Raw genomic sequence first — 25,903 nt, forward strand, 5'->3', positions numbered from 1 at the left:
CAGTGAAACTAGGGACATCCTAGGGAAAAGTGGGACATTCAGAGATCAAATAAGAAACCGGGACGGCTTCTCTAAATCAGGGATGTCCTTGGAAAATAGGGACACTTGGGGGTTCTGCAGCCGCTGTGTCCAGTTGTTTAAACTTGTTAACGTTTTTGTGGTGTACTATGATTTACTGTATATTTTGTTGTATAGCAACTTGATTTTTTGTATGAGAGAGCAGTCTAAAACCATTTTTAATAAATACATAGCAGCTAAAAAAATTTCATATTTCTGAAAATATACAGTGATACCTCAGGTTAAGAACTTAATTTGTTCTGGAGGTCTGTTCTTAACCTGAAACTGTTCTTAACCTGAAGCACCACTTTTGCTAATGGGGCCTCCTGCTGCCACGGCACCGCTGCTGCACGATTTCTGTTCTCATCCTGAAGCAAAGTTCTTAACCAGAGGTAATATTTCTGGGTTAGTGGAGTCTGTAACCTGAAGCGTATGTAACCCGAGGTACCACTGTATCACATTGGGCAAGGTTTTCCCAAAATTCTCTGAATTATAATTCTCTAAATTATAGTGGACCCACTCCTTCCTTATTATTTTTCTTCGATTTGTGAACTTACTCTTTGGGTAAAGACCAAAACCCCTGTTTCTTTCTTGCTGTTTTCAGAGGTTTCCAACTGACAAAGCATACTTCATTGCTAAAGAAGTTTCCACCACAGAACGAACTTACCTGAAAGACCTTGAAGTTATCACGTCGGTATGTCTGCTTTTGCATTACGCACACAACCATGAGCTTTTCTGGACAAAACTTAACTTAAGGGATTCTAGGCAGCTGTGCCTTCCCTCCCTTGCAACCCTCTTCTTGTGGTGGGGGGGGGAGGAAATACCAAAAATTAATTGATATATTTTGCTCAATACCTTCTCCCTACTGGATAGGGAATATGTGAGGTAATGGCCGGCTCCTGATCTCCCCCACTTTGAGTGGCCTCTCCTCATCAAGTCACTTTTCTCATCCAATGAGTGGCCAAGAATTTCTATGCAGCAAGCCAATCAGAAGTGAAATTTTACAATCCTTTAACACAGTAAAAAGAACCCAGCTTTTCTTGGCCACCAACATATACATGCTATTTTAAACTTAACCCCTTCATATAACGCCGCCACCCCCAACACAGTAAACTCTTAAACATTATATACATTCTCAATAAAACACATTCTAGAAGCTAATTTACTTTGTTTATAAGGCGTGCTGTGTCTATTTCTCTGTTATATATAGCACCCTTTGGCTGAGCCAAGATGCAAATTTGTGATGTGATATTGCTGGGGAGGGGACGCGGGTGGCGCTGTGGGTTAAACCACAGAACCTAGGGCTTGCCGATCAGAAGGTTGGCAGTTCAAATCCCTGTGACGGGGTGAGCTCCCGTTGCTCAGTCCTTGCTCCTACCAACCTAGCAGTTCGAAAGCACATCAAAGTGCAAGTAGATAAATAGGTACCGCTCCGGCGGGAAGGTAAATGGCATTTCCGTGCACTGCTCTGGTTCACCAGAAGCGGCTTAGTCATGCTGGCCACATGACCCGGAAGCTGTACGCTGGCTCACTCAGCCAATAAAGCGAGATGAGCGCCGCAACCCCAGAGTCGGTCACAACTGGACCTAATGGTCAGGGGTCCCTTTACCTTTACCTTTATTGCTGGGGAGAGCCATTCACCAAGCAGAACCTATGCTCTTTTAGCCCCATGGAAAGGCTGTGCTACTCAGCAGACTTGGTCCCAAAGGTGACCTGCCTTATTGCTTTTCTTGGTCTTTCTAGTGGTTCCAGAGCACAGTTAGCAAGGAAGACTGCATGCCAGAAGCACTGAAGAATCTCATCTTTTCCAACTTTGAACCTTTGCACAAATTTCACACCAACTTTTTAAAGGAAATAGAGCAGCGGCTTGCCCTGTGGTAAGCAGTTTTGTTTGTTTTTTAATTAACGTTCCTTTTCCGTGCTAAATAGGTTCATGTTCTGTTGTGCCTCTCTTCACGTCAGAATGGGTTGGGTTGGCTGTCAGCTCCAGCAAGAAGAGCGTTACAAATCTTCGGGTGCACCTAGACGTGATGCAGGAGATCCTTGATTGCATAAAAATATTAATAAGGGGGGAGGGGCCCTGACTGGATTTATACCAGTCCTTTTCTTTTTTCCAGTTCCAAATCCTCTCACACTGTAAATGTACAAATAAATGAATAAAATCGGAAGGTTTTCTTCCTCATGGCAAAAATCAAACCAGATCATAGGGTGGAGAATCAATCTTTGAGTGAGAATACAGCATGTGGAAGAAAGGATTAAGCCCTGCACTGCCAGGATCATTGTCCCAATCTGATCTCCTCCAACCCAAAGCTGCTATTAATTTTCTTATTCCCTGTAGGGGATCTTTATCAGATATCCTGCACTGCTTCTCTTTGTGCCTTTAGATGTTGCATTCTAACCTGTTCAGTTAAAAGAACTTATCCACTTGTTTGCCTAAATATACCCTTTTCTCATTCATCTTTTGTAAGTTTGCTTTGCCTGTGGAGTGGAATAGGGGCATAAAAGGTTATGATTTGCTTCTGCTGAGTCAGGTCTCCTTCCCCAAACTATTTTCTATCAGAGGAATCATAGAATCATAGAGTTGGAAGAGACCACAAGGGCCATCGAGTCCAACCCCCTGCCAAGCAGGAAACACCATCAGAGCACTCCTGACATATGGTTGTCAAGCCTCTGCTTAAAGACCTCCAAAGCAGGAGACTCCACCACACTCCTTGGCAGCAAATTCCACTGTCGAACAGCTCTTACTGTCAGGAAGTTCTTCCTAATGTTTAGGTGGAATCTTCTTTCTTGTAGTTTGCATCCATTGCTCCATGTCCGCTTCTCTGGAGCAGCAAAAAACAACCTTTCTCCCTCCTCTATGTGACATCCTTTTATATATTTGAACATGGCTATCATATCACCCCTTAACCTCCTCTTCTCCAGGCTAAACATGCCCAGCTCCCTTAGCCGTTCCTCATAAGGCATCGTTTCCAGGCCTTTGACCATTTTGGTTGCCCTCCTCTGGACACGTTCCAGTTTGTCAGTGTCCTTCTTGAACTGTGGTGCCCAGAACTGGACACAGTACTCCAGGTGTGGTCTGACCAGAGCAGAATACAGTGGCACTATTACTTCCCTTGATCTAGATGCTGTACCCCTATTGATGCAGCCCAGAATTGCATTGGCTTTTTTAGCTGCCGCGTCACACTGTTGGCTCATGTCAAGTTTGTGGTCAACCAAGACTCCTAGATCCTTTTCACATGTACTGCTCTCAAGCCAGGTGTCACCCATCTTGTATTTGTGCCACCTCAATGCCGTGCTCAGCTTCTCAAATATTTTGCTGTAACTGTCCCCCCGTTATATTTTCAGTTCACCTGATGCTTCCACCTCTGTCCATCTCTTACTCCCCCCCCCCCCCAGGCATGATCTACCAGTTCATCAGAATGAAATGTAGATTCCTGGGAGGCCATATTTTTAGTGCTCCCCTGTTCTTAAAATACTCTGGGGTTCCAAGCCCTTTGAAAATCCGGATTGGGGGAGAATATCAGGGATATGTGAGTTAATGTCATGTGAATGGTTTGGTGTAGGACAGCTGTAGAAAAGCCTTTGTTTCACCTCCATCTTTTAACACACCCACCCCAAATGTGATACAGGTATATTACAAAGCTGGATCGCCTTGATTTGTTCAAGATTTGTCTCTCTACCTAGTACAGGTGAATGGTAGCAAAACTTAATGTTGTGGTTTTTTTTCTCTCTTTTGTGTGATGTTTACCAGGAGTAAAATAATGAGATCCAAGCATTAGAAGATTGTAGTGCTAAAGCTTTTGTCTCACTGAAATTAGTGGAACCACCTAGAACAAGCTGCAAAGCTTTATAAAATAATAAAATAGAACATCAATCATGGCTGAAAACATTCATTCGTTTGATAAATCAGTAAAATTGGTTCATCTAGATCATAAGATGTGGGCTGCTGAGTTCAAAGCCCCTTAAATGATTTCCAGAACTGATTTTGTTGAACCTGTACATCTCTAAATTCAGACAAATTTATTTTACAAATATATAATAGTGGCCTGCATGCCCAAACTGTTACCTACATTGCATAGTAGCCTTTAAAAGGTACGGTTATTTTAATTACTTGTTTATTGTATTGGATGAAAGCAAGACAGTTAATCAGCCAGTGGGGCAGAGGGACACACCTGTTAGCTTTAGGAGAAATAAAATAACACTTTGTCAGAGAGACATGCCACTTGAAAGAAATGTTCATCAAAGGAGACGTTTCTTTGCTGGCAGAAATCTAATCAATGATCTGAGCCTGTTCAGAATTCTATCATTCTTCATAACCTTTATTCTTTTGCCTCTGGTATCGCTGTGCAATAGGAGAAGCTAGTTGACCTCATTTCGGAAGTGAATTGTAATAGGAGGGAACTGTAATCGTGCAATCAGACCTGACGAGCGCTAATCAATTTAATTTTGCTTTAATCAGTCACTCGAAACAAAAGCAAAACAAAGGATTGGAGAAGTCTAGTATTTATGGAAGCAAAACATTAGGATGCCAAACACAAGTGTTTAAGTCTGTAGATGCTCTCCTTGGGGAATATTTCTTCTAAACATTCCTCCTCCAGAACAATGCTGTAAAGGATACTTCCCCTTGTTTCTGAATTAATGCTTTTGCAGCACCACTGAAAGCTAAGCACCAGACAGAGGATTTGCTCTCTCCTCTATCATGAATGCTGTTGAGAATGTGCTTAGATTATGTCTCAATTCCTATCCCCATTGTACCCAAGGAAAGATCTGCCTTCCTTAGTCCCCTCACAGCAAGTAGGTGAGCAACCAAATCAGTTGTTTGCTTATTGGATGCCGTGACAGAAAGGGAATTGTATTCAGAGCAAGGTCTGCAGCTAAAGAATTGTATGTGTGGTACTCATAGGATCTCCCAGGATCATTTATTTCAACTTGCAGCATTGCAGTAGGATTCACGCTTTCCAGATTTAAAATGCATGCCCTCTTTACTGATCTCCTAAATTTGCCTGCATTCTTGTCTGTACCCCGTCAGATGGGTGGGGTAATAATCATCATCATCATCATCATCTCCAAAGTGACATAAGCAAGTAAAGCTCTTTTTTTTTTTTTTTGTATGTCATAGTCTACTTTGTCAGTAGACAAAAAAATGCTGTCAACTTTACTCAGACAAGCCCCTTTGCAAGTTAGACAGCTTTTTGTAAATATGCAGTGACATAAAGTGGCAGGTAAGACGATGAATTTTACTTCAACAACCTTGGCAAAATATTTATTCAATATATTACTGAAAGAAAGTTATTTCACAGAGAAGACACCTAATGCCTCACACGCCATTTCTATCGCAAAGGTGTCCATTTTCTGCAAAAAAATAAAAATAAAATTGATTTCATAACAGGAGTAGGCTAAACTTAATAAAATTTATGAATGTGTGCCTGATTGTGTTGGTTGTACTGATGTGTAATTTCATTTAGAAGTGGCATTGTTTATCAGTGAGTTAGCTCTCATAATCCACAAAGGATTTCCCAAGTATTAGGAAAGGAGAGCTGCTGATAGATGAGGGTTTGCGATTTAGATTAACCGTAGCCATATGTCTTACGCTACAGCGATATAAAGGAGGACCCTGCAGTTATCATACTTCTCTGAGGCTGATTCCGCTGAGACCTGGTTGGATTCCATTGCAAGAATGTGGAGTACAGTTTGGTCTATTCAGCAGTCTCAGACAGCAAACCTCGATAGATCGCACCAACTTCTGCAGTCTTTAGTACGGTGTAATAAATACCTATCCAGAAATGATATTTTGCTGTTACATAGTCTCAAGTGAAAATTCAAAACTAGGGCAATGGCGGGTAGATAAATATTGCCTCCGAAGCAAGGTTTTTTGACGTGTTCGTTTGACAGATGTGATCCATTTGCCAGGCATCTATTTGTAAACCTTCCAAAAGCACAACGTACAGCATGGTGTCACAGCTTTGCTGAAAGGCCCACAAAGTAACAAAAGCTATATTTAAACCTCCCACCATAGCTGTCAAGTACCCCCAAGCATAGTTTGAAATTGTGTTCCATTAAAACGTTGTCTTCCTTGGAGATTGTCAGGGTCTGACAGTGAAAAGCAAGGCAAGCTGCTTAGCAGACCACTTTCCCATAATTTCCCATTTCCCCTCTAGAATATGTAGCCAGGTGACTTCTTACCTGTCAGTACCACCTTGTATGAAAAGTGTGCAGCCTAGAACGTTGTCATTTACAGTATGCAGGGATAGGATTATGTAGAAGGTGCCCCACTAGGTTAGGCACATGAGCTTGTGTAGAAAGAGTATTCTGGAGGTAGAATTTCAGAAAACCATGACCCGAACTATCCACTGCTTTATGACCAGACCCTGAACCCAATGAAGCACAGAAAGCACTTGCATTAATTTGTTTCCTTCTAAAACCATTACTCTGTCTTCTATCCCAGTATTGGCAGCAGCTACCTAAGGTCTCAGGCAAAGATGATGATGATGATGATGATGATGATGATGATGATGATGATTTATTTATTTATATCCCGCCCATCTGGCAGGGTTTCCCCAGCCACTCTGGGCAGCCTCCAACAGAATATTAAAATACAGTTATCTATTAAACATTAAAAGCTTCCCTAAACAGGGCTGCCTTCAGATGTCTTCAAAAAGTCTGGTAGTTATTTTTCTCTTTGACATCTGGTGGGAGGGCGTTCCACAGGGCGGGTGCCACTACCAAGAAGGCCCTCTGTCTGGTTCCCTGTAACTTGGCTTCTCGCAGCGAGGGAACCGCCAGAAGGCCCTCTGAGCTGGACCTCAGTGAACGATGGGGGTGGAGATGCTCCTTCAGGTATACTGGGCCGAGGCCGTTTAGGGCTTTAAAGTCAAAATAAAAAAATTCCTTCCAGTAGCACCTTAAAGACCAGCTAAGTTAGTTCTTGGTATGAGCTTTCGTGTGCATGCACACTTCTTCAGATACACTGAAACTGAAGTTGCCAGATCCTTCTATATAGTGAGAAGGTGGGGAGGGGTATTACTCAGAAGGGTGGTGGGAATGGGAGATTGGCAGATAGCTGAGATGAGCCTGTTGACGACTCTTAACGACTGCAATAGGTCTTCCAGGAAAAGGCAAGGGGTGAGAAGGTGAAAAATGGCTTAGTCATGTATAATGAGATAAGAATCCAATGTCTTTGTTCAAACCAGGTCTCTCCATGGTTTTGAGTTTGGTTTTTGAGTTTGAGCAACTCATTACCAGTGTGGAGAGCCAGTGTGGTGTAGTGGTTAAGAGCGGTAGTCACGTAATCTGGGAAACCGGGTTCGTGTCTCCGCTCCTCCACATGCAGCTGCTGGGTGACCTTGGGCCAGTCACACTTCTGTGAAGTCTCTCAGCCCCACTCACCTCACAGAGTGTTTGTTGTGGGGGAGGAAGGGAAAGGAGAATGTTAGCCGCTTTGAGACTCCTGAAGGGGAGTGAAAGGCGGGATATCAAATCCAAAACTCTTCACTCTTCAATAGTACAAGAGTCCTCTGCCTGATTTTAGGCACACAGACCCCCAAATTTCCACACCATATGCCACATCCCAGAATGTTCTGTAGCCCCCTCCCAGATGGTCCGATGTTCAGAGGGTTGGAGGATATCAGTAGTATGGGAAAGGAAAGAGAGGCTGCTCAAATGGTTTCCTGCATGTGCAACATTGGCTGGAACCCAGAGATTGGATTTGGAGATTGGAGTTTGATGCGAAGGATAAAACGTTATTCCTGAGTTATGCACACTTTTTCTGTGGCGGCACCTACAGGTTTGCAGCTCCAGGTTTACAGATTCCTCCTCTTCTACTGTTGGTCTTAAGCCTCACCAATCTGATAGCCAAATCATCTCATCAACTTCTTAAATCCCTCTAGATCTTTAATGTAGACAATATATTTAAACCTCTGAGCAGGAGATCGATTACGAGAAGGGATTCAGCTCTAAGGTCAAAGAAGCCCTTTTTAAAAAGGGAGGTGGAATGGTGCCAGAAGGAGCTAATGGTTTTTATAAGATTATTCCCCACTGTGTGATTCTAGCTAATCCTGATTTATTAAAAACAGAGGCAATAAGAGGCAGATCTGGTGACTTATCAGAATCGGCTAACCATTTAAGGAACCTTTCCCCTACCTATTGTGAGTAATTTGGAAATGTTTTCTTTTGCTATTCCATCCCTGTTAAACCTTCCCCTCCCCCATTGTGCCCTTGAGCAGATAGACAGATTAATAAATATCTCAGATGGTAGCCTTACTCTCCCAATTGATCACTGATCTTTAATGAATTGTTCCCTTTATTGGCATCTGTAATTTTCTTCATCAATAGTCAAAGAAGAAAAAACTGAAAGGAAATGTACTCTAATGTACTCCTTAATCATTGGCATAGTACATATCTAGAAAACCTGGAGTTTAGTAGCGTTACTCAGGAGAGTAAATTCTATTTGGTGGCGATCAAACGGAAACGAAATCAGTTTTCCTTTACAATGCCTTTACACATTGCTTGCTGGGCATGAGCCAAATGTGATAAGTAGTATTGAGCTGAATAGCAGAAATAATAAGAGTTTGCACCCCTTTTTATATTTTGTAAAAGGGGATAAAAATGAAATGCTTTCTATTAAGCTTTTTTGAAACAAAAACAACAAAAAATAGCTGAGACCAAGAGGCTTGTTTCTTTATTTAATGCCCCTTTTTTTCTGCCACAAAATAGATAAATTGTAAAGATTTGAACTGCTATGTTTTCTTTGTCTAATGCTTCAGTTTACAAATAGTCTTGCAGAAATATAAGTGTATTATACTGAGCATACTCAGCTGTATGGCACATTAACCTAAGATTTCACCAATCGTCTGCCTGACAACTCAAGTGAATATGCCTTGGAAATAATGTAGTTGGCAGAGCTGGAGCTTGTAGTAGGACAACCATATGTCAGGAGTGCTCTGATGGTGTTTCCTGCTTGGCAGGGGGTTGGACTCGATGGCCCTTGTGGTCTCTTCCAACTCTATGATTCTAGGACTTGTCTGGGAGTTTCCTGACCCTCTTGCGCGGATTTTAGGGAGTAGACCAGTGGAAGCGCTGGTACTGCTCCCTAGCACACTGGGTTAGTTGAATCCGGGCCTTAGTCACTCTCATTTTCACAATGATAACCCATTCATTTGCTTCCACTTTTAGAGGTTTATTCTCTACCTGTAATGGCAACAGTGGTTGTCTGTGTTGAGCAGGTATTCCGTGTAGTGTTGTGTCTGTGGTGGGGAAAATTAACCTCTTGCACCAGACATATTTTTTCCTCCAGCCCTATATTTGTGCAAAGTGAGTTAAGCCCTTCCTTAGAATGAGTTGATTTGTAGGGTTGCCTGTGCCCAAAAGGGATAGGGGTAGTCACCCTATGAATATATTTTCCAAATCAGTGGAGCCAAATCGATACCAAGGCTTTCTTCTGTTAGGAATATTTCTTCTTTCTTTCAGATTTAATTAGCCAGAAGCACAAGTTAGGAATTGTTTCTGCAGCAGGGCACCCCGCCCGTTCTATAGTAGTGGGGATGCAGAAAACATAATTTGCTAAGACTTGGCATTTTTAAGGAATGTTCAAAGGAGGCCTCAGACAGGCATTTCGGCTCATGGACATAGAATTGTTTGAGATGGTGAATGATTTCAATATGGGCTTAAAGCTGTTTTTAAGAAAGAACAATATGATCTAGTCCTGGAAACCATAGTCTTGTTTCATATTTCTGTTTTTTTTATCTAACGTTGCACTTTTTTTGTTGTGCATTCAAATATCCGTTACTTTCGTTGTGCATTCATAGGTAATAGAAACTCTTTAGTCGTTCTATAATACCAAGTACGGTAAGTAGGCCACTGGGAAACCTCTCTGGAGACAGCGCTTGCAAACTGTTGTTTATTGTGTTCTGGCAAGCTGTACTAGTCCAGGGGAATGTGTTAACCCCAAACTCATAACAATTTATAGGTCTGTCTTGGGAGGTTTTGACTGAAAGCAAGGTCAGTAACAAACTGCAGTTTTGTTTCTCTGGCCTGTGATTTAAATTTTATGTTTCGCATGAGGAAATCCTCTGTGTTAAGATTTATCCTAGATTATTTTTTATTTTTTTGCACAGCGAGTTCTTTATTCTAATGTAACAGTTTTCCCAGGCAGGCTAAAACACCGCAGGGGGGTTTGCTAGTTTTTATCCATTGCGCTGAACAATAAGCTGACTGAAAATAATGAGGCAAGTAAAATATGTAGAGTGATTTTTATCTCCTTGCAGTTTCTGCAAATAAGCCTTGCTAGTTGCTTTCAGCATATACAGTATAACCTGTATGTCAGATTAGTCCCACCAGCTGTAGAAAGCCAGATTTTTCCTCCCATTTTTACTGTGCATGTCTACCTAGGGTTTATTTCCAAGCAAGTGTGTGTATATAGGGATAGGACATACTTCTGAGTAGTCATACATAGAACAGAACTAGTAGAATTGAATTTGCACATAAGAAATCCCACTTTTGGCATGAATGAATTTTTTAAAAAGGAGGTCATGAATACATTTCGTCCTCGCATTCTCTCCCTCTTTTTGTGATTGATTTCTAAGGCCATGGCTCATTACTTAACCTAGGCTGGATGTGGTCTGTTTCGTCTTCATTAGAGTCTGAAATAAGAAGACAAAGCTTGACCTCAAGGGGCTTCTTGTCTTAACACTTTAATATACAAAGACTCAGCTGTGTTCCCCTTAATTCAAAGGCTGCATTAAGGAAGTTCACAGTGGGGGCGGGGAATTCCCCTGTCCCATTGTCCTCTCAGCAGTCACCAGTGCCCCTTTCCACATTGTTCAGGGATCATAGAATTGTAGAGTTGGAAAGGATCCTGAGGGTCATCTAGTCCAAACCCCTGCAATGCAGGAATCTCAACCAAAGCATCCACGGCAGATGGCCATCCAACCTCTGCTTAAAAATGGACCACCACCTCCAACCTCTGCTTAAAAATGGACCACCACCTCCAACCTCTGCTTAAAAATGGACCACCACCTCCAACCTCTGCTTAAAAATGGACCACCACCTTCAAAGAGAGCCTGTTCCACTCTTTCCCTGATGCTTAGTTGGAACATCCTGTCTTGTAACTTGAATCCATTGGGTCACATCCTAGCCCTCCGAAGTAGGAGACAAGGAGCTTGCTCCATCTTCCGTGAGACATCCCTTTAGATATTTGAAAATATCTATCTTATCTCCTCTCAGCTTCCTCTTGTCCAGGCTAAACTCCCTCATAAGGCTTGGTTTCCAGACTCTTGATCATTTTGATCACCCTTCTCTGCACACATTCCAGCTTGTCAATAACCTTTTTAAATTGTGGTGCCCAGAACGGGACGCTGGATTCCAGGTGTGGTCTGACCAAGGCAGAATAGAGCAGTACTATTACTTCCCTTGATTGGGGCACTATACTTCTGTTGATACAGCCTAGAAGAACATTAACTCTTCTTTGCTGCTGCATCACACTGATGACTCATGTTAAGCCTGTGGTCTACTAAGACCCCTAGGTCCTTTTCACATGTACTACTTGCAAGCCGGGTGTCCCCCATCTTATATCTGTGCAGCTGATTCTTCCTGCCACAGTGTTACATGCCAATGTGTTGTTGTTCGTCTGAGGTTGTATTCACCTAATTTTAAAGACCTGCTAAGGAACAGATTGTTGTTGTTATGTCCTCATACGTTAAACCGTAGAAATCAAAGAAAATGTACTTCCTTCCCCCCCCCCATGACTGTATATAGTAAGCAAATAAATAATAAACTCAGTTGGACTTGTGTATGAGTAGACATGTGCAAGACTGTGATGCAAGTGAACTTCTCTTGGAGTTAACTATACAGTGGTACCTTGGGTTATAGACGCTTCAGGTTACAGACTCCGCTAACCCAGAAATACTACCTCGGGTTATGAACTTTGCTTCAGGATGAGAACAGAAATCACACAGTGGCGGCATTGCGGCAGCGGGAGGCCCCATTAGCTAAAGTGGTACCTCAGGTTAAGAACAGTTTCAGGTTCAGAACGGACCTCCAGAACGAATTAAGTTCTTAACCCGAGGTACCACTGTACTCACCAAAAGCAACAGCATCAGCAACCTGGAATAAGCTTTTCTCACTTTAACAATCAGGTACACTTTGTGCTAACGCTTCAGAGCATGTTAAAGTCATAATATGGGGGTACTTAGAGCATTTTTACCTGGGTGCAAAGCACCTCACATTATCTCAGTATTACTTACCCCCCCCCCAAAAAAAATCCTGTAAAATAAACTCAGAAGAGTGGTCTTGAAGGCATCAAAGCTAAAATGTCTGGCTCTTGGTGCCAATTGAATGAGAGGCCAGCTGGGCACCATGTGTGCAAGTAACTCTGAGCGCCTTGGAGGAACAGCTGGGTGTCAGCGCAAGAAATAGTAACAGTAAGCTAGTATTCTTTCTGCAGATGCCCAGCCGCTATATTTCATCTTGCTTATTTTATCTCAGAGGCCCATTTGATGAAGATTGGTTTCTGAAATCTGAGTTGATTAAAGAAGGTAGTTAAAAGAATCCCTAGGTTGTAAAAACAATTATTGGGTTTTTATCATCTTTGATCCCCTCTGCTTCATCTGTCTTCTTCCTGTGTTTGGAGATCAGTTTTCTTGTAAAGACACTGCAGATTCCTTATGGCTTCCTATCATCTATAGCAACAAGTGGTGATCAGATGTTTTGCCTTGGGCTTTATCCTTTTCTGTTCTGGTCTCCATTTTCATGTCAGGACAAGAGCGATATTCCCTTACCAGGAAAAATGCCATAATTCAGTCATTCTGCATGTTATTTCAGGATTGCCTTCTGTTTTGAAGGGGCTGTGTGTAAATTAGATTTTGTTTTTCCTTATTGTAGTTTGGAACGCATGACCCTTTTGAGCCATTGTTTGAACTAATGCAACCTTTGGGTATAGTCCTGCAGTCAAGGAGACCAAGGGGCAGAATTACTTCAGCATGTCAGCATCCAACAATTTCTCCTTCCCTCTGACCTCAGCAGGCGGCCTACTTGCACTCAGAGTAAAACTAGGAAATCGATTCAGTCGCAGCAAAGGTGTGTAGTGTTAAAATGACCTTTGCTGCATCTGAATGGTCACATCATCATTCTTATATGTACAGCTGCTCAGAGCTTTTGCCAAAATCTGAATGCTCCTTATATTCAAAGCTTAATTTCTGGCTAAGCTTTATGTTGATTTCTATAGGACCAGCTTAAGATTTTTTTTCCATAGCAAAAAAAAAGAAGTCAATACAGGTATTTATTCTTTACTGCTCTCCCAGTGTAATAAAATTAGCATTGAATATTGAGATGCCAATAAGTGGAGAGTGGAATTATTGCTGTAAAGCATAGCTTCTAGTGCTCACAGGCAAATTACAATATGTTGCTATATTTCTTATAGCATCATAATTTTTTTGTTGGTTTTGGGTCCCACTTTGGGGCCTTTTATACTACTTTTTGATAAAAATTAAATTTTACCTTCTTTTTTGGCAGTAGTAGCACCATTTTATGCTTCTATTTGAGTAGAATATCCTTCGGCAGAGTCAGGGATAATGTCCGTGGCAATAATGTTGGTAGAGAAAATAAGGGTGTATTCAACTAAGTATTGCTCATAGTAGACCCACTGGAATTGACAGACATAATTTATTAATTTCAATGGGTCTGCTCTGTATAAAACTTAGCTGAATTCCACACATCATTTTAAACATTTTTTCTCACAAAATTTGCATTTCTAAATATATTTTCTGTCAGAACTGCATTTCATCTAAGAAATACATGCATTTTAATGAATCATAACACTTTCTTGAGCTGAAAACTTACCTCACAGAATTTGGGGAGGTGCTAATTCTGAAGGATAACCGTTTTGTTCAGATCTGCACATTAGTCTGGAAGGTGTGAACCAGGTCATTCTTAAAATCCCACTTATGCTGAAACAGGGTGTGACAGACTTATGAATGAACATATTCAAAAGTGACATGGATTAGAAAGAGACAGATCCACTCACCCTGAGGTCAGGCTAGCCTCTCCTGGCAATTGCACACACTTCCATAGGCAGCTCCACCTCATATGTTTATAAGTGGAGCTGAAGCAAATGCCAAGCTTGTGACATTCATTACATTTTTAAAAAGAAAATCATGCAATATTAATGTCTTTATTGTAGCACAAACTGGTCTTTCAGGGAGAAAATGTTTTTTTTAGCTTTGTTCTGTTCTGCAGACAGTGGTACCTCAGGTTAAGTCCTCAATTCGATCCGGAGGTCCGTTCTTAACCTGAAACTGTTCTTAACCTGAAGCACCACTTTAGCTAATGGGGCCTCCTGCTGCCACCGCACCACTGGAGCACAATTTCTGTTCTCATCCTGAAGCAAAGTTCTTAACCCGAGGTAATATTTCTGGGTTAGCGGCGTATGTAACCTGAAGCGTATGTAACCTGAAGCTTATATAACCCGAGGTACCACTGTATTGAGGTCTGAGAGCATTTGACGATAAAGCTGGAAGATGCAGCAGTCTGGGGTATAATATAATGATAAAATGTAAGATACAGCAATCTGGCTTCACTGGTCCACTAATATGAAATAGTTTAGCATCTTCTTTTGGAAACCCTTTTTTAAAATTCTTCTTGGGCAGAGATAATTCAGTGGTTGATTCTCTCTGCGATATTTGTTTTTCCTCTTACGCTTCTCGAGCTAGAAAATAATACACAAGAGGCCTGTGTAATAAGGATGCTGAATGCAAATGCATGCTCACCCAGAAGAATTGTCTCAATAGCATTATTCTTTTTATCTTAAAACATTGTGGATTCAGGAGGCTTTGTCTGCTCCACAATCATAAGAACGTTTATTTGGAAAGTGGCCCTGTTGAAATGAGCAGGAACTAAATTGGGCTGGATCCAGAGAAGTACACAGTTCTTTGCGCCCAAGGGAGCTTAGGGCCCACTGTTTATTGAACAGCAACCTCTCCCCACCCCACCCCCAATGCCACACAACAAACAACTTTGCTTCAGCTTTTTCAAATACTGAGGGAATGGAGAGTAAATATCTCCAGTGGAGAAGGACCAAATTTATTTATTTTTTTAAGTGCCTGAAAGTAAAGGCTTGCACAATATACAGTGGTACCTCAGGTTACATACGCTTCAGGTTACAGACTCCGCTAACCCAGAAATAGTGCTTCAGGTTAAGAACTTTGCTTCAGGATGAGAACAGAAATCGTGCAACAGCAGCAGCAGGAGGCCCCATTAGCTAAAGTGGTGCTTCAGGTTAAGAACGGACCTCCGGAACAAATTAAGTACTTAACCTGAGGTACCACTGTACTGTGATACACAAACTAAAGTCTGCACACTGATCTGGAGCTGTCTGGGTGCATTCCCATCAGTTTCATCTATAGAAGTTCAGACTAACTTCCAAGGTTTGTAGCAGTGCACCTCAAAGTAGAGTCAGGCTTTTAGGAATCCCTGGTGAGGCAGAATCCATAACTTTTTCTGGCTTAGATCCAGGCAGGTGATAGGTGCTTTCGCTGCCAACCACCAAGCCCCATTCCCATCCCTTGCTTTACTTATCGGCATGTGAGAACAGCAATTCCCCCTCTTTTCCTCTCCCTCCATTGTCCTAACATGATCCATAGCACACCAGAGGTGATACAACAGCAGCCTTTGGAAAGAGACCCAAGGGTCAGTGCTGTTCCGCTGCAAAGGAACATATCAGGGCAGTGGAGAAGGGTATTCTAGACCCTGCAAGGGTCTATCCTAGATCCTCCGAGTCTCCCTATTTTCCAGGGACAGTCCCGGATTTACAGAAGCCATCCCGGTTTCCGATTTGATCCCAGAATGTCCTGCTTCTCCTTAGGACGTCCCTATTTTCATTAGAGAAATCTTGGAGAGTATGCAGTTATGTGGCTCCCAAACCAAGAAGACAAGTAACTACATAACATTTAGAAGACATCTGAAGGCATCCTTGTACAGTGCTACCTCGGGTTAAGAACTTAATTCGTTCCGGAAGACCGTTCTTAACCTGAAGCACCACTTTAGCTAATGGGGCCTGCGGCTGCCGTGCAATTTCTGTTCTCATCCTGAAGCAAAGTTCTTAACCTGAGGTACTATTTCTGGGTTAGCGGAGTCTGTAACCTGAAGCGTATGTAACCCGAGGTACCACTGTATAGGGAAGTTTTTAAATGTTTTGTTATGTTTGTATGTATGTTGTAAGCCACAGAGTAGCTGAGGAACCCAGTCAGATAGGTGGGGGTATAAATAAGAAAAATTATTATTATGGAAGAGAACATCCTTATTTTCATAGGAGAAATGTTGGAGGGTATGCTATCCCATTCACGCAAGAAGTAAAATGAATGGTTGCACTAGTCACTTGGATTGCCTTGGGGAGATTTATTAATTTGTTTTCTAGTTTGGCAGGGGTATCAAATTGATTCATTTCCAGCTCAGTCCAAGGAGACAAGGGTTTCAATTAGCATCCTTTAAGTCTATCCCAGGATACTATGGGCTGGAACTTTTGAATCGAACATTACAAGTATTTGGCAAATGTGTGTGTGTTTTCCCACTGTGTGGTAAATTTCCTTTCTGTTACTATCCCAGCATTTCTTTTTCCACCCCCCTCCAGTTGTCAGCCCTTGTAGCTTTCAAAACGATGCATTTGCCCTTTTGTCTTCAAAACTTTGTAGGTTTGCAAAGTTCACGGCCTCGGCACTGTCAGAAACGCAAGCTGTTGCAAAGGAAGAATGTACCTCATGTGGGAATTAACAGCACATTAATAAGACTCCCAAATAGCAGCACAGAGCAATGTTGGGGTTTTTTTTTTTGTTTTTAATGTAGAAAATCCTTTTTCTCTTTGAGTGATGATACGGTTATAATGCTTGACTGACATGGGATAATTCTGTTGTTGGCAGGGAAGGCCGCTCTAATGCCCACTTGAAAGGAGATTACCAAAGAATTGGGGACGTTATGCTGAAGAACATCCAGAATATGAAGGTATGAATTATGCACAGCCTTCAAACCCTTGTGTGGGTCATATGGGACCAGTTTATGCACACACAGGCGTTCATGCAGCCTTGCTTGCTTGCTCTCTTTTTGAACAACAACATCACACAGTCCCTGCTGTATTTCTTGGAAAAACTTAATAGGTTCCCTTCTACAGTTATGTCTAGTTGGCTCAACTAGACACGGCTAGTGCCCGTGTGAACAACCAGCCGCGGAGAAGCTGGAACATACAGTGGATGCAGTGCGGTCAATATAATTGTCTTAGACATAAGCGTATAGCAAAGTGATTGGAAGGCGAAAAGGGTTGAGTAGGAGAGGACATTTTGGTCTTCTTGGTTGACAAATCAGACCCATAAGACCATATTAGACTTAGCTAGCTTCCTAGTTCTGGGCCAAATCCCCTATGATGGATCGCCAGCATAATTTAGAATAATGAAGGTGGATGAATAAGGTGAAATAGGGGACTGTGAACCCCCTACATTGTAAAAGGATATGATTTTTGTAGTAAGTGTGTATAGTTTTTATCATCATGATAATTGCAAAAGATATTGGATCTTTCAGTGGATTGTGCCTTTCATCGTATTTTTTTTAATTGTACCGTTGTATGATTGGCTAAGCAATAAAAATTTGTGATTTGTGCTGCAATTGCTCACTGAAACAAAAACAAGTCAATGATTTTCTGAGCAATTAGAGTGGAGCTTCTGCAGCTGAAAACTATGGGTTGTCTAAAGCCCAAGTCATTATAGAAACAATAGTTATTAAAATTTGTAGGTCACCTCTTTGCCATAAGGTTTTCAAACACACAGAGGTAAGTTTTTAATGTCTTTCTTTTTCCTGTAAATAGAAGCATAGGACCACCAATTCAAAGCTGGTTTGGAAATGGTATCATAAGGGTCAGGTTTTTTTGAGATGCAGAACCCAAGATCTTTATATGAAAGCACCATTTGTTTGTGCTTCTGGTCCACACATGCATGGAGGTAAATAAGTTTGGAGGATACTTGAGCAGCATCCAACTTCAACCACAAGGAAGTTAACTGGGTGGGAAAAGCTACTGAGGCAAAATTCATGTCTGGGCTTACTCCATCAGTTTGTGGAATGCTCTTTTATCTGTGACACTCCAAGCTCTCCTTAGCCTTTGCTGATGGATAGCACGCAGGGCATACAAAACTGTTGTTTTTCCAAGGCTGACCATAACATTTAATTTGAACATTACAACCCCATGTGTTTGCCGCTGGTAAGTGTATTATTCAAAAGCTTCCCATCTCAGAGGTTGGGGGAAATTCCACAAAGCATCTCCAAACCAGTGTCCAAGATGGTCAGAGATGTTTGGGCCCAAGTTCCTCACAGCCTTTCCGAAAGTGAGTGTTGTTGGGACACTGAGCATTCCATAGGGAGGATGTCACAACAGAGAAGTGACCAGACAGATCTTTGAAGGCACTCAGAGCAGAAACTCATTAGATTTGTACCAAGCAGAGGAAGACTGATGTAAAGCTAGGAGTTCCCTAAGATATCCGTGGTGTCAATCAGAGGTAATGAACCTGTGGTCCCTCGTCTGCTGCTGGACCACAGCTCAAATTAACCCTGCCCATTGCCTGCACGGTCTGGGGCTGATAGGTGTTGCGAATCCCATACCACTTGAAGAGCTACAAGTTCCCTATCCCTGGTCTAAACCCTTTACATTGCCGGCATGAAAACAAGAAAGAAGTAGTGGTGGTATTCAGTATGGCAACAACATGGCACTACTCCTTTTCAATCTCACATGCAGTTTATTGCCAGTCTACCTAGTTCCTGAGATCACTATCAGAGATGTTCCTCCAGATACTTTCACCTTTTGAGCTAAAGCACATGGCAACCAGGGACAGAGTTTTTGTGGCACCCCAACTCAAGCAACTGTGACCTTGTTTCAAGCAAAGATCTTTCTATTCTCCTAGCCTTGTAAACCCTTTTAAGCCACTACGGAAGCGGTGTTGTTATTATATGTGTTTGTATCTACTGTGCATTATCTTCTTGTGACGTTGCATTGTGTTGCCCTTGATTTTATAGTTATGCCGTCGTAGTTGCTTTTTACTATATGCCTTTGCACTGAAGATGCAGAGTTTAAAATGTAGTAAATAATGACTACGTCTCTCCCCCACCCCTTTCTCTCTCTAGCAACTGACGGTTCATTTGCGGAAGCACACCGAGGTCCTGGTTGAGCTGGAGAATGGGATCAAGAATTCTCGAAAGCTGGAAACCCTATGCAGAGACTTTGAGTTGCAGAAAGTCTGTTATCTGCCCCTCAACACCTTCCTTCTCAGGCCTCTGCACAGACTTATGCACTACAAGCAGATAATGGAAAGGCTCTGTAAACATTATCCACCGAATCATGTGGACTTCAGGGACTCCAGAGGTGAGTTGAGTATTGGAGGAAATCTCCCTCGATTAGCAGATCCATACCTCTTAGCTCCTAAGGACATATTGCATGCAGATGTGTGTGACTGAACCCCGACAGCCCTTTATTTTATTTTTTATTCTGTGGCTTTGGGAGGAGGTGATCTAGAGTAGAAAGAGGGGGTGGGATTAAGCAGTAACCTGCTGTGCTGTGTCACCAATCTAAGGTATGTTTAGCCTGGAAAAGAGGAGACTTGGAGGAGATATGATAGCAACCTTCAGATATCTCAAGGGCTGTCATATGGAATAGGGAACAAGCTTGTTTTCTCCTGCTCTGGAGGGTAGGACTCGAACCAGTGGCACTGAGGTTCTGACTAAACATCAGAAAAAACCTAAGAGCTGCTGGACGGTGGAATGGTCTCCCTTGGGAGGTTGTGGACTCTTCTTCCTTGGAGGTTTTCAAGCAGAGGTTGGATGGCCATCTGTCATGGATGCCTTCGCTGAGATTCTTGTATTGCAGGGGGTTGGACCAGAACTCTGATTCTATAAAATTGGCTTCTGCAGAAGCTGCTTCTTGAGAAAAGGAGAGGTGGAGTTTAGTTATATGCATTTTTGTGTAATGCATAGTTGAGTCCTTAACAGAGTGATCCAGGCATATCTCTCTGAAATGCTGTAAGTTCAGTGGGGCTTGGATCTTGGATAAATAGGTATAGGATTTCAGCCCAACTCTCCCATACAAGTCCATTTCACAAACAACTGAACAATTGTGCAGAATGCTGAAACGAGGCTGGAAATGCTAAATAATTTATATTTCACTACAACAGGGTTATCCCTTGGGCTTCGTTGAAAGTAATGATGCACTGGAAGTCATGGCACTCCAATAGGTTCCTTAGGTAGAGCCTCTAGAGAGAGATTTAAAAATACAGACAAACACAACACAATCATTGTTTATGGGCATTAGCATTTCAATCTTTCAAGCTTCTTATGACATTTCTGGGCAGCCATCCAGAATAATGTGATGACCAGTGAGTGTAAAAGGTAGCTGAAATGTGTGGTTTTAAATACAGAATAGAGAAGCAAAAATGCCTGATATTGAAACATGCCCAAAATACTGCATGAAAGGTGCTTTAAAACAAGGAAATGTGTGCACTAAAGTTATGTGAACTGCAGACCCACAAGCTAAAAAAATCAATTCATGAACGACTAAGATAATTTAATTACATTGAAACCCAGAGGAACCATTTTTTTTAATCAGAAATAACATTCCTTGAAAGAATCCCAGTGTAATAAAAGGAGACAAGAGAAATGTTGCACTTGTTATTAGTCTATATAATACTTAAATGTGTTTATACAGACCCATGGGGCAAGTACAGCTAAAGTAGAACCTGAAATTATTTACATTAGCAGTTGTGGGTTGCTAAGTTTTCGCCCCGAGATGGAGACTGCTGGAACTCATGCCGTGCTCCCTACACCATTAGCAGGACTGGTGGGTGGTGCTGTGGTCTAAACCACTGAGCCTCTTGGGCTTGCCGATCAGAAGGTCGATGGTTCAAATCCCTTTGACAGGGCGAGCTCTGTCCCAGCTCCTGCGAACCTAGCAGTTCGAAAGCACGCCAGTGCAAGTAGATAAATAGGTACCACTGTGGCAGGAAGGTAAATGGCGTTTCTGTGTACTCTGGCTTCTGTCACAGTGTCCCGTTGCGCCAGAAGCAGTTTAGTCATGCTGGCCACATGGCCCGGAAAGCTGTCTGTGGACAAACACTGGCTCCCTCGGCCTGGAAAGTGAGATGAGCGCCGCAACCCCATAGTCACCTTTGACTGGACTTAACCACCCAGGGGTCCTTTACCTTTGCCACCTCCTGGCTCACCTACTAAGCAGGGGAGGGGGGATCAGTCACCAAGAGAAATGGGTGGGCAAAGGGAATGGTGGATGAGAATTAGGAGGCCTCAAAATTGCCTACTGTTTCCTTGCTTTGGCGCTTTTGAAAACAAAAGTGCACCATCCCTGAGTGAAGCCCTGGCAAGACTAAATCTGCCCCCGGAGCCGTAACATCAGATCTTGCGTGCAGTCATGGTCGGTGGAGTGACGGCCCTTGTATGACCTCCCTTCCTTGCTGCGGCTTCCCAGGAAGGAAAGGGGCAAGGCATTGGCGAGGTTGCAAATGCACCTGCAAGAACAACAATTTGGTTCCTTGGGTTTGCATTGCATTGCACGAACCTTGCTTCTCTCCTTCTCGGTATAAGTCGCAGTGCCTATTATATGTGGTTCTTGAGGCATTTGGCAGAGGGAGACCCATGGAATTCAGCTCCAGCCCAGGTAGTTCATCTGCTACCTTCTTCTGTGTTTCATTTCGCAGCTGCTCTGGCAGAGATTTCCGAAGCGGTCGCTCAGCTTCATAGCAGTATGCTGAAGATGGAAAACTTCCAGAAGTTGCATGAGTTGAAGAAAGATTTGATAGGTATTGACAATCTGGTGATCCCAGGAAGGGTAAGTGGCAGAACAACATTTGGGAGCATATCCCGGGGGGGGGGGGATGTTTTAAAAATACTGTAATTGGGGTGAAGGAGAAGTGTCTTGAAAGTTGTTACACTCCTTATATGAGCTTGGAATGTCTTGTTTGACTATGGCTCTGCCAAAAAAGGAGGATGTTAAACCAAAGGGGTGAGAAGCAAGGGGGGCAGGCCTCCTTACCCGTACCCTTTTCCTCTGAAAAAGCAGGCAAAGGCGTACCTCTTTATCTTAACACATTGGTACCACAGCATTAAGGAATAAGATAAATCCTGTCTGCTCTTGGACAGTAAAAGGCACTTCTCTTACCTTAGCACTACAGGACTCCTTTGAACACATCACCCCCTTCCTTTGATTAATGCATAAAAGGATCCTGTTTCTCAGCCACTTGCTCCACGCACTGCTTCGAAACACTACTTCCCAGAAACAAACAAAATACAAAGATTGCATATGTTGGAGGCAGGTGACTTGACAGTCAGAATTGGAGCTCCAGGTACCTGCACTGGTAAGGGAGGGAGGGTTGTGCATCCATTGGACTCGGAAAATAAATGCACCTACCAAGAGCTGTGATTCTCGGTAGACCATCAGTGTATGCCATCACCCTAGGAGATCTAAGCCCTTGCATTGCAAAATATATTTTTCATGCGATGATTCCTGTTCCACATCCTGTCTTTGTGCCGTCGCTGCTGAGAGCGACATGCGGAAGCAGCCTGCTATAAATGGACACTTTGAGGATAAGCCAGTTGTACTTCTTTCCACATTGAGCTGGCATTTGCTCAACAAGGCTCTCTGTGTAGCCTTCCTGGCTAATGTATTGCCAGCCTCTCATGGAGGTGCAGAAGGAATTAAGGCATGTTTGGTTCCCCTCTGACTTAGTTAGTTAAATGACGTTATGCGGTAATAACTCTGTTCCTGGGTTCTGTTTATTGCTCATTACCATGGCTCTTATTTTTTAATTGCATCCTGTCCTCTAATTCCCCCCTTCCCCTTTTGCTCAGTGCCCACCATGATAGACAATCCCACTTACCACCTCATTGCTCTGCAACCAGTTCCAACTATTTCCTAAGTGTCACCCAACTCCCATTTCATAACTTCTGACGCAATGGCAGAGCAAGGCCTTATGGGCAGAACAGCAGAAGTGGCCTAGAGGATATCTGCTGTGTGTAGCTGAATTACAACAGGGTGGGCAGGCATAACATAATAAATCGAGTGATGCAACATTAATTAGGCCCAGACTTTTAGCCAGATGTTTGGATACTGCTCTGACATGGCATGTTTTGTTTCCATTCCTGCACAGGAGTTTATTAGACTGGGTAGCCTTAGTAAGTTGTCTGGGAAAGGCTTACAGCAGCGGATGTTCTTCCTGGTAAGTGGAATGTTTGTGTGTAATCAAACACAACTGTGCAATAAATGCCAAGTGATGGAAAAGGTAGGGGGAGGGAGAAGCTCAAAGAAGGAGTTTGATGCAAATTGTAAAATAATCTAAGAAAACAACACTTCACTAACACACAGGGGAAACAAATCACAGCCCCTGGCATAGAGTTGTATCCAAATTAGGATGGTGATTTCACTCCCAACAAACCATGATCACTAAGCCAAGAACAAACCTTGGCTGCAGATATTGTTTTGTTGGGAGTGAAACAAGCCATGATCCCTGGTTCTGACATGATGGTAAACCAAGGATCATGTTTTGTTTCCTCCGTATGGGTAGCTCTTCTTTGGCAATCGTCTTTCATGAATGTGGTCTTAACAGCATGGGTAGCACACAAATGGGCAAGAAAGAATCATGGCAAACCATTAACTATGGCTTACTGTGATTTGTAAACAAGATCTATGTCTGAACTGGGCTGCTATCCTGTCCTTTCGTCTTCCTGTTTTATTTGCATAAATGTGTACTAGTGACCTAGTACATATTACAATAACCTTTGGTGCATCATCTTTGAGTCCCAAAGGCCACAGATGCATGACTTGAAGGGTCTGCACCCGGTTCAAGAATGGAACAAAGCCAGCTCCTAAAATACCAGAATCTACCTTGCCAATATGCAGCTTAAAAAGCAAAGCAAGCTATCTTTAGGGATGGCAAAAGAATCTTCCCTTTGCGTCCTGTGTCTCTCAAGATTTATTTACTTATTTTTGTGAACTTAAGACATCATGAAACACTGAGATATATTTGGGCTATTGAATGCCAGGGATGGGGACAACAGTCTAAGTGTTTCCCACACTGTTGGATCATGTGATTAGACCCCTGAAATAGTGTGTTCTCTGGAATGTGGGCCCACTGGGCATAAATAGTGGGATGGTTGCAGGTACATACTGATGATCCAATATACATTTCACACAGAGTGATGGGCACATTTGTAGGCTCTGTGTGCTTCCTCCAGATGGCTAGACCTGTAAACCAAACCTGTTTAAATCTCCTGTTTTCAACCAAGTTACGTTCCTTCTTGTGTTTGCCTTTTAGTTCAACGATGTCTTGCTGTACACAAGCAGAGGCCTAACAGCATCAAATCAATTCAAAGTCCACGGGCAGCTTCCGCTATATGGTATGATGGTAAGTATGAGCTGTGGATTGATCAGTTAGCTGCTGGACATCTCAAATCACATTACCTTGTGATTGATACTTTTTTGTCTTTATATGAAATGAAAGCCATTTCTGGAATTTTTGAGACAAATTAGAAATGAGAATGCATGCGTGCTGTTCTAGGGGACTGGGATAAATGGTCCGGCGTTAAATCATAGCCATTTTTTTATCTGTAGACTCTGTGTTGGTACACAGTGGCTCTGTTGGCTGAGAACCATGTGAAATCAGTTGCTAACCAAAGCCTAAACAAGAGGATTCCCTAGGAACATGGAAAATAATAGTTTTCAAAACAGAAACTTTGCATTTGACATCCACCACTGAAACATAACCGCTGCTGCCAGGGGTGTGCTAATACTATTTGATGCACACAAACATCCATCAAGTTACCTTTTTTGAATTGTTTTTAGTTGTGATTTTGAATCCATGCAGGCTTGCTCAAAATCCAAATGCAATTACTTCCTGTGGTCATGATGAGGTAGGCCAGGCATAGGCAAACTCGGACCTCCTGATGTTTTGGGACTAAACTCCCATCACCCCTAGCTAACAGGACCAATGGTCAGGGATGATGGGAGTTGTAGTCCCAAAACGTCCAGAGGTCCGAGTTTGCTATGCCATGTCGTTGTGCATTTCCTCCCATTTGCTGACATTGAAGCGAGTGTGTACTGTTGGAATTGTGAAGCTAGCATGAATGGCTAATAGCCTCAGAAGGGCATAGATCCAGACAGTGCTTACTCCAATCCTCCTGCATTTTTTGCCAGATTATCCTGAGCATTGCAATGGGAATTCAACCTTAGTTTTTTCCCCAGAAACAAAACCGTCCACGTATTTATTCATATAGTACAGAACTGTGCTGCATTCTGCAGCTTAACATTTCTACGGATCGTTGTCTCCTTTCCTGTCTTGTGAGGGTGTCTGTATGTCCGTATCCTCAGATTGAAGAGAGCGAAGAAGAATGGGGGGTTCCTCACTGCTTCACACTGAGAGGTCAACACCAGTCCATTGTTGTGGCTGCAAGGTAAGTAATTTCCACTTTGCGCTCTTTTTTGCAACTTGTCAAAAGAAGATTAACAACAGTTCACTGTAAATACATTTGTAATCGGTTGCTTTCAACATAAGAGAACACACTAAAACTAGGGTGTTCTTAGAGTGTACCTCAGGCATAGGCAAACTCCAGCTGTTTTGGGACTACAACTCCCATCATCACTAGCTAACAGGACCAGTGGTCAGGGATGATGGGAGTTGTAGTCCCAAAACAGCAGGAGGGCCGGGTTTGCCTATGCCTGGTGTAGCTTAAGGAAACAGGCCGAAAACTTGCATTCAGCTAAAAAAAAAATGACCAGTTTGTGAAGCTCATAGCTGCTTGCAGTAAAATGAACAAGATCTCCCTTCGT

General features: G+C 42.6%; 1 protein-coding gene across 7 annotated transcripts in view; it reads left to right on the top strand.

Moving 5' to 3' along the window:
- Positions 1 to 25,903, top strand: part of FARP1 (FERM, ARH/RhoGEF and pleckstrin domain protein 1) — a 186,231-nt gene that overhangs the window by 150,987 nt on the left and 9,341 nt on the right. For all 7 annotated transcript variants that reach the window (XM_081198308.1, XM_081198305.1, XM_081198309.1 and 4 more), the window contains exons 15-22: positions 662 to 751; positions 1,801 to 1,934; positions 16,962 to 17,043; positions 19,204 to 19,441; positions 21,780 to 21,910; positions 23,229 to 23,297; positions 24,393 to 24,482; positions 25,445 to 25,527. In XM_081198308.1, coding sequence (XP_081054434.1) covers positions 662 to 751; positions 1,801 to 1,934; positions 16,962 to 17,043; positions 19,204 to 19,441; positions 21,780 to 21,910; positions 23,229 to 23,297; positions 24,393 to 24,482; positions 25,445 to 25,527 — 917 coding nt within the window. The remainder of the gene's footprint in view (positions 1 to 661; positions 752 to 1,800; positions 1,935 to 16,961; positions 17,044 to 19,203; positions 19,442 to 21,779; positions 21,911 to 23,228; positions 23,298 to 24,392; positions 24,483 to 25,444; positions 25,528 to 25,903) is intronic.

This window comes from Podarcis bocagei (assembly GCF_964188305.1).
Source record: "Podarcis bocagei genome assembly, chromosome: 6".
NCBI lineage: Eukaryota > Metazoa > Chordata > Lepidosauria > Squamata > Lacertidae > Podarcis > Podarcis bocagei.